Source organism: Nothobranchius furzeri, chromosome 11, assembly GCF_043380555.1.
Source record: "Nothobranchius furzeri strain GRZ-AD chromosome 11, NfurGRZ-RIMD1, whole genome shotgun sequence".
Lineage (NCBI taxonomy): Eukaryota > Metazoa > Chordata > Actinopteri > Cyprinodontiformes > Nothobranchiidae > Nothobranchius > Nothobranchius furzeri.
In genome coordinates, this window is record NC_091751.1 from 45,547,109 (window position 1) to 45,563,037 (window position 15,929).

Sequence of the window (15,929 nt, forward strand, 5' to 3'; positions counted from 1 at the left end):
CTAAATCAGCAAGAGCTACGAACAAACCCTGGAAACAGATAAATAATTTTAATATGACATCCTGAAGGGATTTGATTTTTTTCAGCCATCTCTAAATCACAGTTGTAGAAAATGTTTCATTCACCATCCTCTTGTGCTTTTAGGATGAAAAACAAAGTCTGGATGGACAAATATAGTTTACGATATCTTTAGTGATGCAAAATATTTTCCTTGCATGGGAATGCTTGGGGTTTATCTCGATACTGATCTAGAACATCGAAAGCCAGATAACATGCCGTTCTGTTTCAAAAAAGTGAATCACATCTTTCTTTAGACTTGGCATGTCTGCTGTGCACATGTTCCAACAAAAGCAGGTGACTCCAAACGGAAAGAACAAAACAGAAACAAAGCTGGAACTTCGGTCTAACGTGTGCCGAGAACAAATCTTGTATTTCTAGTCAACTCGCATGAAGGAAGGAGCATCACAGTCCTCCTTGCAGGTCAAATTTAAGAAGTGACCTCATGCGGGGCCTCGGGGCGTGAACAATAACTAGTCTGTGCTTCTCTCACGCGCCTGCGACTGCTGACCGCAGTCTAAGTCACTTCCTTTCCAGCTCTCCCGCTTGTTTACGGAGAGCTTGGACGTAATTTGTTGGCTCTTTCCACCACGTTGAGGTGTGGAACCATCGAGGGTTAAATACAACCACACACCTGATCAAGAACGCCCCTCCCCCACCCCCTCATCATTTTCAGTGATATCACACAAGAAATGACGCAAAGCAGATGATGTTTTTTTCTAAATTTACATTTAATGACTGGAAATAACACGGCTGCAGACAGAGAAGAGGAAATCAGGTAGCGGGATGCTTTCTGTGCACCTTTAATCATCTACATTTTTTTTTCCGCAAAGCTGAACATTAACAGAGTCAAACAGCCATAAAAAGGTGGAGCAAGAGCCAAGCAGGAAGGCTTTGCTTTGGCATGTGTCGATGGCATCATGTGGAGGTAATAATAAAAAAAATTACATATTTATTTTCCGTCCTCTGACTAATAACACTGACTCCAAATTCATTAACATGTAACAAATATATACAGATAATCAAAAAACATGAATCGTGGCAACTTCATAGAAAATATATAAAGTGTGAGTGAATGCGCTGACCTGTGAAGGTGATTACAGTAACTCTAAATGAGATTTGTAACAAACTCTTTCAACCTTACAACCCACGCTGACAGATTGTGAACCCCTCTGTAAACATTACTCCTCATTATTTTGGTCTCCGTCCTTTCAGGAGCCACACATTCATATGTTTCTTTAACCCTTGCCCTACTGAAGCCTTCGTCCGATATTTGCATTGATCCTGAATGTATAGAGCTTTAACAAATAAAGAATTTAACACTAAAAGTAAATACTGACAGTCCTCCTCTCTCCTGACTGCCACCTGCCATTGACAGAATATTAACGGCTCGACTCCGCCCCGCCCCGACTTCCACCTGCCGAGGCGCTGCCTACTGAGTCCGGAGCTGGTAATCTGAGGAGGAAATTGACAAGACTTAATCAAATGGACAAAGAAAATCAGGGAATCTCAGAGAAATCAAGTGGAGGCGGCTGATGTTTTCCGCCCATATTGAATGAAATGCAAAGGAAATGAGAAGAGGATGTTTGGCAATTAGCAGCAACATTAGCCAAAAGATGGACATGTGCAACCTGGGTAATCTTAGTATGATGATCGGGGAAAAGAAAGTTCACTTTCTCACATTTTGGCAGGATGTTGCCACATTGCCACGTGTATCCCCTTTTCATAGAACTGCATCTGTTCAAGGTTAGTTCCCACCATGTTGCACCGCATTGCCCAACTGTTGCCCAACACCTGCACATATGGGTACAACTACAGCCGAACTCTTGACCTACCTCCGTTCTGGGTGATGTAACGCACCCACGGCAGGGCCTGGTAGCCACTCTTCTCAATAATCTTCAGGTAACGCACCTGCCGGGGGCAAAAACACAAGAAAGCTGTTAGCAACGTAACTAAAGTCAACAGAAACCGTGTCAAACTCCTTTACGGTTGAGAAAATATCTCCTTACACATATTTTGCACTAAAAGATGAAAGTAATGATCTTGCTGGAAGAAAAAACTAACAGTTGTAAAACAATCACACCTTTAAAAGGAATTTTTAAAGCAGCAAATTTACCTTAAAAATAACCAGAACCCCAAGGGGCAAAATGCAAACTGAAAAACAACTAAAGTCACTATTTTTAGGTCAAATCCTGACTTGTTTTTGTCTAGTTCTGAGTTGACTGACAGATTGCTTTCATGAGGGAATGCACTGAAGTTTGTGTTAAGCTTTTCTACTCATAACTTACGTCTGATCTCTCTACCCCACCTGCTGATACATTTATTTCAAGTGAACTTGTAAATCACTGTTTTTCAAATGCATGTTTTCAGAGGTGTGCACCTTCCAGCTTGCGGTGAGCGGTAGATCATAGCAGCGCTGTGGTGCTGATGAGGAAGCAGTAGTATGAGTCACACCCCGAAGAAGGAAGAAGCTACAGAGCAGCTTTCAAGGGACTCACTATGTTCTTTTACATAACTTTTGGGGGTTTTTTGAGACCAAAAAAAAGAAAAAAGTGCAAATCAGCACAATTAAGATCCAACTTTCACAAGCTATTAACCGATATTTCAGCTCGCTGTTACCACAGAGGTGAATGTCGAGAAGAAACTCTAAAAATAAATCATTTGTAGGACATTGCAGAAAGTTTTTACCACCAAGTGTCGAAATAAAACAGAAAATGAGGAAATGTAACAACTCTGTAGTGTTTCTAGATACTAAAACACTTAATTTCACAAATGTGTTCAAATAACTGCTATAAAGTACTAGATATTAGTTGTGAAAGGTGAAGAACACCCGTGTAATCAATTCATTTGCAGTGATCTCTAGTAAGAATGAATGCCTTGTAAGTCGGGGGGGCTCAGTACGGAGTCAGCTGGAGAAGAGTTACAGAACATGGCAGGCTCTGGACTTTTATTTCCTGATATTTGGAAATCTCGCAAAAGCAACGCAACTCCACTACTGACTCTGCTCAGTGTGGTGGAGTTGCTAATGCTAATGATTAGCTTCTACTAGTCCAGATGTTTTCTGCCGTTTCCTGAACGCTAAACCAAAACAGCCTTCCCCGTCGTGAGTCAAGATGGGTGAGTCCTTGAATGTTAAGTGACAGTGTGGCGTAGATCTGTGAGGATTTTCAAATCCTAGAGTTTCACCGTCTATCAGAAGATAATGCAGGAGACTATTTTCGTGTTCGGCCTGCATGAAAAACTCAAGAGTGACAGATTATAATCAGAAATAATCATTAAAAAATGGTTTCTCAGTGTTCCACGCCTTTAAGATCCTGCAATGGAAAACGTTCTCACAAACATTTAAGCAGAAGTTGCAATTTGCAACGTGAAGGCACAGCCGTTTTCAAAGCCGACATAACCCCCTCAGTGGGAGATGTCGCCGTGCTTCCATCTGAATCAGGTCAGACAGAGCAGGAATTTGTGGATCAAGAGGCGGCAGCGCTCTGGTGAAAAGGCCTCAGCACTGGCTGCCTTGTTATTACCGTCCACTTCTCGGTGAGGTGCGAGAGAGAGAGAGAGAGAGACGTGGTCACCAAAGACATGACGACAAACACAGACGCGGGATCACAGAGTCTGCCGGCGCAGCACTTCTCCGTGTGCCCTGCAGCCAAAACATGCATCGGGCCTGACCGTGGGTACAGCGTCAGCAAAACGGCATGAAAGGACAACCTCCACAAAATATCATCTTGGCTTGAAGGATGAGAAGAGAGAAGGAGGGTGTTCGTAGTATCTCCTTTGGTTAAGTACAGACTACATGTGTGGTCTGCACTTATCAGGCTACAAGGCCCCCCCCCCCCAAAAAAAAAACCTGCTGCCAACTTGTTTGGCTTCTCTCACCTACAGACGCAACATTTGGAAATAAAACAACAGTTTGGCTCCGATTTCCCCTCAACCAACGTGTGGGGGTTACGCAGCATCCTAGTTAAATTTATACGGTGGGGCTTAACGTGCATCATCCACGCTTCACACGCAGCACTGCCCTACACTTAGTGGTGGAGTTAAGAGAAACTTTCTCATGCTTTGATATTTACATGCATCTAATTAAACTTCACAGCCTCTTCTCACACGTAGATAGTGGCTGCATTAGAGTCTGAGAGCCAGGCTGCTGCAGCCCTGTAATAAGGGACAGGTTACACACTTGACACGGGAGTTGGATGGGAATATGGTGGTGCAGCATCACTGATGACATGGGAAGTTTTGTTATAATGAAGTAGATTTAAAGCTTCTGACTGCTTATTTTTAGGTTTTACATGCATTTAGTGAGTTTAAACTCCTACAATTCAATGCTATATTTATAATAAAGGCAACATCTGCATGCAACTTTTTCTGCTCACTTCATTTCTAATTTTCAGGTAAAGCTGATGACAAAAGTTCAAGCAAATAAAAGGAAACCACCCGCCTCGTTCTCATCGCTGCGGTGAAAACACTTGGAGGGTGTGTCCAGATTGAACCGAACAGGATAACCACTGGTGTTTGAATACAAGTCATCAAGGTTTGCAGAAAACCACAAAAAGAGGATCCATCACCAAAACACAGATGAGCACGTGAGAACTAAATCAACAGAGACCGCACGGCCGGCGTAGGTCGTGACTTGGCAAACCCTTAAAACATATAAAAGATGTTTTTTAGACCATTAAACCCAGAATGAATGTTTTTAAAATGATCATTCTGTGTCATTTTAAACAGCATCTAAACGTTTTTTAGGCTAGAGTTTCAACATTAGAAAATCTTTTATTGAATAATGAAGCTATACAGTTGCACTTTTTCAAACATATTCCTTTTATGTTTTTACAACCAAAAAAAGCAAAAAATAAAAAGATTATTTCTTTGACTGACAAATCGAGTTGGGAAAATCTTAAAAATCTAAAACCAGCGCCCTGGTTACAAGTCGGTTAACTTTAATTTGAGCTCGTTTCCGAGTGGGCTGCATAATGTCTCTACAACTTCATAAAGTCCTACTGATGATGATAGGAAATGTTGGGAAGCTGGAAATCGTGACGGCGTGTAAACGTTATGGCATAAAGGGAGATTAGAGCCTCCGGCTGTAAATTGTAGAGTTTATTCTCAAAATACATCACCAGTTAATGAAAAACACAGAATTGAGAATATTATTTAGAAAAACTGTGGAAAAACTTTAATCATATATTATAATGCATCAAGTTCTGGCAAAAAAAAAAAAAACACTTTAAAATGAAGTTAACCTTGTTTCCACTCAACAAGACATGGTGAAACTTAATTTTGTGTTGTTGCGCTACACATATAATCACAGTTGTCCTGTGATTATACGGTAAACGTAACACGTGTGTGTTAGTCTGTGGTCAGTGTGAGGGAAACATGAAATATAAACATTAGTCTCATTCTCTCGCTCTCTCAACAGCATGGAAATTACAATCAGACTCCAATTAATCTGCTAACCTGGTGCTAGCAGTGACGTTTTCTATCACTGTAATCAGGATCAAAACAGAGGGTCAAGTTCATGTTGATGAGCACTTCTGGCTGGTGCAACATCAGAAATGTGTTTAACCACACAGAGGTTACAAGTGCTCCACGCTGCCCCCGCTGGCCTAAATTAGGTTTCACTTCTCGGACTGGTGAGAGAGAAAAGATGGTGCAATAAAACTAAAATTAGATATTCAGAATAATAATCAAATCCCACCCTGAACTGTTCATGTTTCTAAGTGTCTTTGCCAGCGCTTGGATATGTTTTCAGATGTTTTTATTATTGTTGTAGTGAAAACTCACCTTTACCCCACTTGAAAAGCACTTGGTAGGTTTGTTTGGGAAAAGCGCTCTGCAGCACATTATTCTTATTTTGACTGACTGCGAAGCTTTGGTGAATGTTTTTGAGCCTTTTCTGTTGACGTCTGACATGATCTGTGAAGGATTACTGCCTGACAGGTCATAAGTGTCAAACCTACCTGGATCCCCGAGGTGGTGAAATACGGGATCTCAAACTTGACACTGATTGGTGGTTTCCCCTCTTTGTCTTCGGCCTCCACGCTTGGCAACCCGAAGTGAGCCCGCATCAGATACTCCTTTCCTCCCTGTGACAAATTAAAGCACAAGCATTTTAACTAAGCTTGAAGAGGAATGACAAATAATTTGTAATTTAAGTTAAATCATATGTGCTCCTTGTGCTTTGAGAAAAATCGTGACAATTATTGGGTGAAATACAAAAATAATTTGCATTCATTAGTGTGAAACTCCTGAGTCACGTTTTCTGCTCACAGGAAAGGACTTGATGGACCAGACGATCTCACTGTTCTCAGGCACCCACTTCACGCTGCCCACTGTGGTCTTGAACTTGGGTGAGTCAGCGTCCGTTGGAACAGGAATGTGAATCTCCACGTTGTTGGCGGTGGAGCGCCTCTTGAACTGGCTTTTTGCCTGCCGAGCAAAACAAGCGGGACGAGTTTGACACGCTGTGCAGCCTCAAACAGGTATTCAACCAGGACTAGGATTGTTGCTTCACAAAAGTACAGTGTAATCACGACTGTCCCACTTGACAAGATGATCCACAAGAAAATAAGACTCAAGATCAATGCAGCATGTTTCTGTGCACGTGACCTCACCTCAGGCCAGTTGGAACTGAGCTACCTTTCAGTCTTCTGTTGTTTCAGTATTGTTGACATGAATAATGGAACCGAAACATAACAACGGTTTAGCTAAAAACACAGCAGCTCGTTCCTGCGGAGAAAGTGGCCTACCTTGATCATGTACTCGATCCGGCTGTGAGAGTGCTTCTCAATAACCGATTCAATCCAGATCAGAGGTTTCACCTGTGAGAGGAGAGTAACAGAAAGTTACATTACCTATTCACATCACTTCTTCAAGCTTAAATAACAAGTAGCAGTCGCCACCTAGTGGGTAGATATCATTACTACAACAGAAGACTCAAAGATGATGTTTGATTTTTCACCGCTACCACTGAAAGGGAAAAGGAAACAGTCCATTGTTTATGTTCAGTTTCAGAACATTGTTTTTTTTACTCTTTGTATTTTAGAAAAATGTACAAAACCTCAGGAGTCACCTCGCCTTTCATTGGTCAGTAAATTAAGTAAAAAACTATCTGAATTCCATCTGATCTTCGTTCAGTCAAATAGTTGGATAAAAAAATGTTAATCTAAAAAAATAATAATAATAATAAAAAAAGTAACACAAAAAACCGAGGGGAAAAGGTTTAATTTAAACACCCAAAAAACCTATGTAGTCATCGTTGACATTGATTTTATTATTTGAGGCGATAATTACATTTTATTTAGTTTTACTGTAGTAATTATTATTAGAAGAAGACAATAAAAGAAGATAACAATAGAAGCAGAAGGAAAAACAATAGAAGACATCATTGCAAGAAAAAGACAATAGAAGGAGACATTAAAGGGGCATTATGGAAGTTTGACAGCCAAAACATGTATAGAAATAAAACATTTCTTCTTAATACATTCTCCTGCAATGCCCTGGTCCTGTAGAATGAGTCCTGGCATTTTTACTGTGATTGCCTGTTTTTCTGTAAAATCACAGAAAAAGAGATCTGCTCGGGTCGAGCAGGCTGCTTCATGCGTGTTCACGCTCAGGCATCGCCCATAGCATTTGCTGTCAGTAGCTTTAGCAGCAGAGAGTGAGGTAGTGCCAACTCAGCGACTTTGTCGCTGTTCCTAACGCCTAGTGATGAACCTAGCTACATTTCTGAGGACCCTTAGCTACTTTCTTCTAGATATTTTCTGCAAATTTGCAACAAAATAGCCATTTTCGCTCTGAACCGATCTTTGAACGTTGTTTCAGCTGTCATCAGGAATATAAATATTACAGATACAAAAGACGTCACTGGTGCTATAGCACATCCAGTAAGATGGCGGACTCCCGTGCGGAAGACTCGGGTTCGATTCTGGATGTGATCATAGTTTATTTACAGTTTCTTTTTTACATTAATGGTATATTTTTTTACAGTAAGATGCCCAAATTTTTATTTGAGACTCGCCGAACGGCATTGAATTCACAGATAAAAAAGATGCGGGTTCAACTTTCATTTTGGAACAATTTTTCAAGCAAGGGAAGGGAATGATCTGAGCATGCAGGAGAACTGACCCATCATAAACCTTTGTCGGCTGTGCTGAAGAGAAAGATACAGAACCAAATTATTTAATTAGTAAGCTGCGTGTTCTCCTGTCCTCTGTCCTCCGGGCCACACACACACACACACACACACACACGGGACTGTCTCAGCTGTTATTTTTGTTAAGGAGTGTGCACGTACAGCATGCGCGCCTCGTGCACGAGCCTACTATTGAAGCTGCCGTTACGCTTTTGGCCTGAGGGGGCAATCTCGAGCATAAAAATTCAAAACTCTGTAAAGTCCCTTTAAAAGAAGACATTAGAAGCAGAAGGAAGAAGAAAGTAGAAGACACTAGAAGCAGAAAGAAAAAGCCAATGGAAAATGAAGATATCATTAGAAGAAAAAGACAATAGAAGACCACATTAGAAGCAAAAGGAAAAAGACAATAGAAGAAGAATAAGGAGAAATTAGAAGAAGACATTAGAAATAGAAGAAAATGGAAGCAGAAGAACGACAATATAAAAAGAATACATTAGAAGAAAAAGGCCATAGAAGAAGACAGAAGAATAAGACATTCGAAGATCACATTAGAAGCAGAAGAAAAAGACAACAGAAGACAATGTAAGCAGAAGAAAATAGAAGCCAAAGAAGAAAAATATAATAGAAGACGACATTAGAAGCAGAATAAAAGGACAATAGTAGAAGAAGAAGACATTAAAAGAAAAATAAGACATTAGAAGAAAAAGACAATAGAAGACAACAAGAGAAGCAGAAGAAAATAGAAGACCAACAACAAGTTAAAAAAATATATAAAATGCAGAAGCAGTAGTAGTAGTAGTAGTAGTAGTAGTATTTCAGGATTCCAAACGGTTGGCATATAAGTTTTTTTATTTAAACAGAATCTTAAAACCATGTTCTGGACTCACGTGGGTGTTGAGGCGGTACGACATCAGTTCAAACTCTCCGTCAGGAGGAATGAAGGAGATGGTGCGGTCATTCTCAAAGCGAGACAGACGAACGCACTGGTGGAACTTCACATCCTCCAGCTCAACTGATTTACTCTTCCCTCCTGCATTAAACACAACATCAGAATGAGCTTCCACCAGAACAAAATGACACTGAACTAAACTTTTATGGAATTTTTAGACAGCTAGGGGGTAGGAAAAGGAAATATTTTACATGCTTTGCAAAAGTGTTCCACATTCAACAAGATTAAGTCATTTACTCTTAGATATGCCGTCAGAAACAGAGGAACTCACGTCCAGTGTTCTCAAACAGAACCTTGTCGTTTAGACCCAGACGTAACTCAGGCATTCCAGACAGGAAAACACGCATCTTAATGGAGCCGACAATCTCACTACGCAAAACATTCCCGTTGGCGCTAACCTGAAAGATAAAGAGACTTAAAGAGTCAGTGGGTCAGAAGTAGACAGTTTATAGCAACCTTAAAATAAATTAATAAATGACTGCAGAAAAAATATATAGGAAGGAAATACAGTCAGACATTCCTTGAGCAACATGAAGGAGTTCCTACCAGTAGGTTGACTGACTCAATGACGTCCAGGAAGACCTCGTTCTTCCTGTACTTGATGCCCTCCGACCTCCAGGAAACAGCATTGGTGACTGTGGCGGGGGGTCGAGGAGCACCGGTGTCTAGCTTGTGTCCCTCCTGGGTTATATATCTGAGAGATAGAAATGTAAACACAGAGGTTATGAACTATCTGGTGTCGGGTGTTATATCACAGACACACAGAAATGACAAGAAGTGGAAGAGGAAAAGAAAGAACAATGGTTTGGATTTAGTGACATCTGGTGGTGGACGTAAACAATTGCAATGAAACCAAATCCTATCCACCTTTGGGAAACGTAGAAAAAACTGAAATAAAAACACCTTAAGGTGGCAAAAACTTAAGTCGATGTTTTTGTAAACAAACATGTTTATTCGGTCTTTTTGGGAGGGGTGTGTCAATGGGGTCTATGGGGGCGTGGCCAGCCAGCACTGTAGTTTTGGTTTGTTTAACTAAAGGAAAAAACAAAAAAATACTGCAACAGAAATATTTTGTATATATATATATATATATATATATATATATATATATATATATATATTAGGGTTGTCACGGTATGAAAATTTAACCTCACGGTTATTGTGACCAAAATTATCACGGTTTTCGGTATTATCGCGGTATTTTTTAAACGGTGTTGCATATGTTCAGAAAGCATTGATAGTCCTGTTCTACACAAACTGAAATAGTTCTGAAAAGGTTTAACAGTGTTTATTAAACCTAAAATAACACAAAGCCTTAGCAAAAGTGCAACTTTTCACAAGTAAAGGAACAAATAGCTTCTTTTTCTGGAACATGTTACAGTAGTCAGTGCAGGTTTAAATTATACAAATCCAAACATTCAAAACATAAACAATATGTAAACAAATCAAAGAAACACCACTTGTTTTCTCATATACTTGTTTTCTTCATTATCAAAATGAAAATCTAAAACTCCAGTCCACACTTGACTTGAGCACTGTACAAGTCAACCTTAAAAAATATGTATTTAAAATAAATAGCCACTTTAAACAAATTACTAAAATAACTACTACACTATGTAATCAAATCCAAATGTTCAAGTATAAATGGCATTGAATAAGTAAACAAATCAATGACAAGGAACTAATTGTATATTTCTCTTCATCATCAACAAATAAGATGCTTCATCCAGCAACAGGGTGTCCGTGACACGGTTTAAATGCTGGCAGAGGACGCTGCAGCTGCAGTATATAGCGACTCGTTGCATTCTCCCTCAACCAAAAGTCCTCACGTCATGCATTTAAGCTAAAATGCTAATGTCAACTTACCTTGCACTGGCTGTAGAGACGTGGGTGATTGTCACGCAGATGTGCCATTCGATTCGAAGTGTTGCTGCCTTTTGCAGACACTTGTTTCCTGCACGTTCTGCAAACGGGATAGCCGTCTTCTATTAACTGTCCCTCAGCGTTTTTCAGAAATCCAAAATATGCCCATACTTCCGATTTAGTCTTCTTTGAGGGCTGATGGATGTCCTGGGCGCTGCCGTCTCCTCCTTCGGCCATTATTTCAGCTTCAAAGTTTTGGTGCCGTTGCAAACTAAAAAGTGTGTGCGCGCGCCGCGGGAACTTCAGCTGAAGCGACGGTGGCTGGTAAGGGTCACCGCGCCTAAACCGCGGCCACGGTAAACCCACCGAGATAATTTAATTTTTTAAAAACTGGACGGTTATTTTTATTGTCAACTTTTTTACCGGGGTTTAGCGCTATACCGGTTACCGTGACAACCCTAATATATATATATATATATATATATATATATATATGTATATATATATATATATATATATATATATATATATATATATATATGTATATATATAATAGTTATGAAATACACACAGAAGAGTTAAATTTTTTTGAGTGAGGGGATACTCACTCCTGCAGGATTTTGCTGTCAGTGGTCTGAGGGTAACCGAAGTCCATCAGCTCATCCATCAGCTCATATATGATGACAAAGTTATCTCTAATGCTTTCTTCCTCCAACTCTTTAAAATACTCTGAAAACACCTGAAAAATCCAAAGGAGCATTTACAAAACATGCAACAGCTTTCAAACAGCTGCTGTCAATTCCTGGCATGATGGTCGAAGTAAAACAGTACACTGTATCTCGTTATACTTGTATGCATTTTCAACTGCGATGTTATCTCTAGAGAAAATTTCCCAACTCCCCCATTTTTAGTTTCATATCTCAACCCTGGGTCCCACTGTTTTGGACCAAGGCCAGCAGAACCTGTATTCATACCTGAACAATTTTGTACAAGAAGGAGAAAACCAATGAGACACTGGCATTCTTCTTGGATGTTGCAACCACTGAAATAATGTGAGTTAAAGAAAAGAGGGGAATGAAGTAGAACATGTGGAGGATTATAAGATTAGTATAGGCTTTTGCACGGGTCGGCTCTAACACTAACAAAAGGTGTCTCTTAACTAGAGGGGGCCACAGCAGCAAATTATTTGTCACCTTTGGTCTTTAGCCTGGTGCGCTGCACAACCAGTAATATTTCGATGACAATATGGCTTGCAATTAACAAATACGTAAGTCAAGAACAAAACAAAAATAATCAAAAACAAAGAAATTTTGCTAGCCATCCAAATTCAGTGCCGTTCACCTAGGACAGGAATAGGCAACCCTGGTCCTAGAGAGCCACAGTCCTGCTTATTTTCCAACTATCTTTGTTGTTCCTGCTGTTGATTACCTGGATCAGGTGTGTTCAGCCAATTCGAAGTTGCAAGTTCACGCATGGCTGGAAAACATGCAGAACGGTGGCTCTCTAGGACCAGGGTTGCCTACCCCTGGCCTAAGGGGTGGGCATCTAAGCTCTAAGAACCCACCCGATTGGCCAAATGGGTAAAGAGCTCTATTTGGTTTGTCAAAAACTTCACGCTTCTGTTTGAGCTGACCATTCATTGTGTTTTTTTTCTGTTCTTTGCGATATGCATTTTGTGTATGCTGATACATTTGCGATGTATTGTGCAGCCCTACTATCCATTTTTAAATAAAAGATGTGTCTGAAAGTAATGTAGTGTGAACAGAAAGGATACGATAAAGATTATTGTGTTTAATCCACATGAAACGAACTCCTCCGTGAGCCAGGATCGGGGAGAGTGTTCCCTCCTCCTCCTTGTCCATCAGAAGGGTCATGAAGTGCTCGATCTCAGACATGTCCACATCTCCCCGATAGTTACGACACACCAACACCTGGAATCAGAAGCAGATGTTAGCATGAAACTGTAAGAGAAACCTTGTCCTTCATTGTTTGCTATGGAAGGAATAGAATTAGGTGTCACAAAATATTTATTATTATTAGCTTTGATGGGAACTTTTAGTATTTTTCCTTTCCTTTGTGGCATAATGCCACATGGCAAATTCCCCCAAATATCTCTAAAATGCATTTGGGACTTTTTAATCAAGTTTAATTTAAGCAACTTTGAAGAAAATTGTTGTAACATGTTTGCATCATCATCGTGAGCTGGAGATGAGGGAAAAAAAACTTCTGCAAACTGATACATTTACGGAAGTTTTTACAAATCTAAAGTGATTTGGCAACGTTTCACCATCTTAAATAAAAATGACTTTTTATATTACAAAACTTATCTTTTATGTCAGTTTATGAGCGTTAACGTTCAGTTGTACATTTCCTGGAGAGATTTATTTCCATCTGTCACAGCTGGTCACCTGACCGCTAGAATGAACCATTTCTGGATTATAGTTATAGTTTCACACATCACATGAATGCGAACAGAACGTTTGCATGCAAGTAATCGACTTGTATCAAAGTATCAACCCTTAATAAAGGAATATAGGCTATCGTCAAAGCTACATCTTAATTGGTCGGCGAAACTAAAGTAGATGGCTGCAGGCTAGGCTAATATTAGCTTAGCCACGATGCTACGTCTCTTACCTTTCCTTTTAAATCCAGGACATACACAGCGCTAGCAGACATCTTAAAGCGGTTTAAACGAGCTTATCTTTGCTCGTTATAAGAACTTCACGGTTAATGTTAGATGATCACACGCTTAAAGGAAACATTTAAAACAAAAAATCAGACTTCATTCATAATACTGAGAAGAAATCGAGTCTTTCTTGATTATGACGCCCTCTGTGTCTCTGTTGAGCGCCCTCTATGGCGCAGGAGGAACCACTGCAAGAGAAAGCCAGTATGATTCCTTCAGAGACGTTTTCTAATTTTGTTAATTCATTCACTTGATCCGAGTACTTAATCATAAATTTTACTAAACACGAATGAGGGATATTCTCAATGTTTAGACAATTAAATCATTTTAGAATGTGGATGAAACATTTTTTCTAGCTATGATTTTTATAATTAAAGCAGGTATAAATATCTTTTAATTGTTTTTCTCTGTCTTTTGGCTGCATTTCCATTCATATTCATGACAGCAAAGGAGTGAAATGAGAGGTCTGGCTTAAAATAATAATAAAATAATAATGATAATAATAATGATAATAATAATAATAATAATAATAATAATAATAATAATAATAATAATAATAATAATAATAATAATAATAATAATAATGGAATCCATAAGAAACGTTTGTGATTGTGTCAGAAAAGTTGTAGTTGCTCTAGTTGGAGGTGGTATTAAAAGGTTAGACATCTTTATTCTAAAATGAAATGAATGAGTGATTTTGAGACAGAAAAACAGAAAGTATATGGTTAATGAGATTTGTTGACTGGATTTTTTGTTATGCTGTACCTCATCTGCACTGAAATTCTGCACTGATCTCCCCCCTCCCCTAGCCTTGGCATTAATTAAAACTACTTTAACTACATGATCACTTCATCATTTATTCTGTTTAACCCTCTGGAGGCAGGCGTTGCAGATTTGCAACAGATACCTGGTTACTCCACATACGTATTTCATGAGCATTTTTTAACAGAAGTACCCCTGAAGGACTTAGTTGTTCGTCCTTTTGTCAAAACTTATTTTGAGCCTGAGAGGGTTAAATTCTTTGCACAAATATCTACCATGCCAGATCAAATCTAAACATGTTATTGTGGTACAAAACCATGGGACAGTCATCACTAAAACTGCTGTTTAAATTATTTAATGGTATGATTCCTTGTGGTCATAAACACTGACGTTTATCTGCTCAAACCCTCCCCGAAGCAGTCAATAATTCCACTGACTTGCTATTAATGAGCAAAACATGGCATCCAAGCAGCCAGCACTGAGATCATCAGAAGGTAATAGACTCATGAAACATAAGTCAGTGTGTTTTTGCTCCCTGATCTATAAATGTCACATGAATCTGTCAGTGTCTTAAGACACAAAACTACTGCTATGTGGCATGGGCTTAAAATAAAGCTACTACAAGATCAACCCAGGAGATTTGGTGCATGAACAAGAATAACATGTACACAGTCTCAAATTATACAAGATAAATAAAACAATATTTTATTCTAGTAAAAGAAAAAAGTTTTTCAGATCTTTTCCAAACACTTCAGAGTTTCGGCATCAGGCTGTCGTGATGCTGGGGTATCACACAAGTGTTACACTGGATTAGTCACATGTGTGAACACCACTAAAGCAATCTATACATGTACCTATTTATGTAAGCTAAAGCGGACATTAACCCTCTGGAGGCAGGCGTTGCAGATTTGCAACGTTAAAACCCACCTACCTGGTTACTCCACACACTTATTTCATGAGCATTTTTTAACTCAGAAGTACCCCTGAAGGACTTAGTTGTTCGTCCTTTTATCAAAACTTTATTTGAGTCTGAGAGGGTTAACAATAGTTTGCGTTCTTCATGGAAGGGTTCATATAAACGCTTGTCTGCTGTACTGTTCCCATAGCTTTGTGATTTATACTTAGCAGGACTGACTCTACTCCCAAGGCGATACTGTGGCGTTTGAGGGAATTTTTACCATACAAGGAGAAGAGGAGTTTAGCCTGGTTTCCTGTGGGAGGGTTCTGATTTCTCTCACTCCTCTTCTGATTCACCCCATCTCTATTTGTTTTCTCCATCTCTCTTTTCTTTTCTTACAGTCTGTGTCCAGCGTTCAATGAGTTTCATCAAGTAGCGTCTCTATTGAAGCTTTAAATCATAATACTGGTAGCCAGTATTTTTCACAAAGCACATAAAGTTTGTATCATTTGAGTCAAAATATGTGCTGACTGCCTTCACTTTCATAAACTTTAGCCAAATAAGGCCAGTTTCCATAATTT

The 15,929-nt window shown here is 39.4% G+C and overlaps 1 protein-coding gene across 1 annotated transcript; it reads right to left on the reverse strand.

Moving 5' to 3' along the window:
- Positions 1 to 763: 763 nt before the first annotated feature.
- Positions 764 to 13,823, reverse strand: ap1m1 (adaptor related protein complex 1 subunit mu 1). The gene is made up of 12 exons (XM_015956360.3): positions 13,637 to 13,823; positions 12,777 to 12,933; positions 11,977 to 12,044; positions 11,611 to 11,741; positions 9,686 to 9,833; positions 9,411 to 9,537; positions 9,078 to 9,220; positions 6,806 to 6,877; positions 6,327 to 6,485; positions 6,017 to 6,142; positions 1,892 to 1,967; positions 764 to 1,511 (listed from the first exon to the last, which is right to left on the reverse strand). The coding sequence occupies exons 1-12, from the start codon at positions 13,676 to 13,678 to the stop codon at positions 1,489 to 1,491; spliced, it is 1,272 nt and encodes a 423-aa protein (XP_015811846.1). The 5' UTR covers positions 13,679 to 13,823; the 3' UTR covers positions 764 to 1,488.
- Positions 13,824 to 15,929: the final 2,106 nt, after the last annotated feature.

Coding starts and splice junctions, on each gene's coding strand:
- ap1m1 (XM_015956360.3), bottom strand. CDS start 13,678: ATGTCTGCTAGCGCTGTGTATGTCCTGGATTTAAAAGGAAAG. Junction 12,045..12,776: donor TAAACACAATAATCTTTATC/GTATCCTTTCTG, acceptor ACATTATTTCAG/TGGTTGCAACATCCAAGAAG. Junction 6,486..6,805: donor GGATCGAGTACATGATCAAG/GTAGGCCACTTT, acceptor TTTGCTCGGCAG/GCAAAAAGCCAGTTCAAGAG.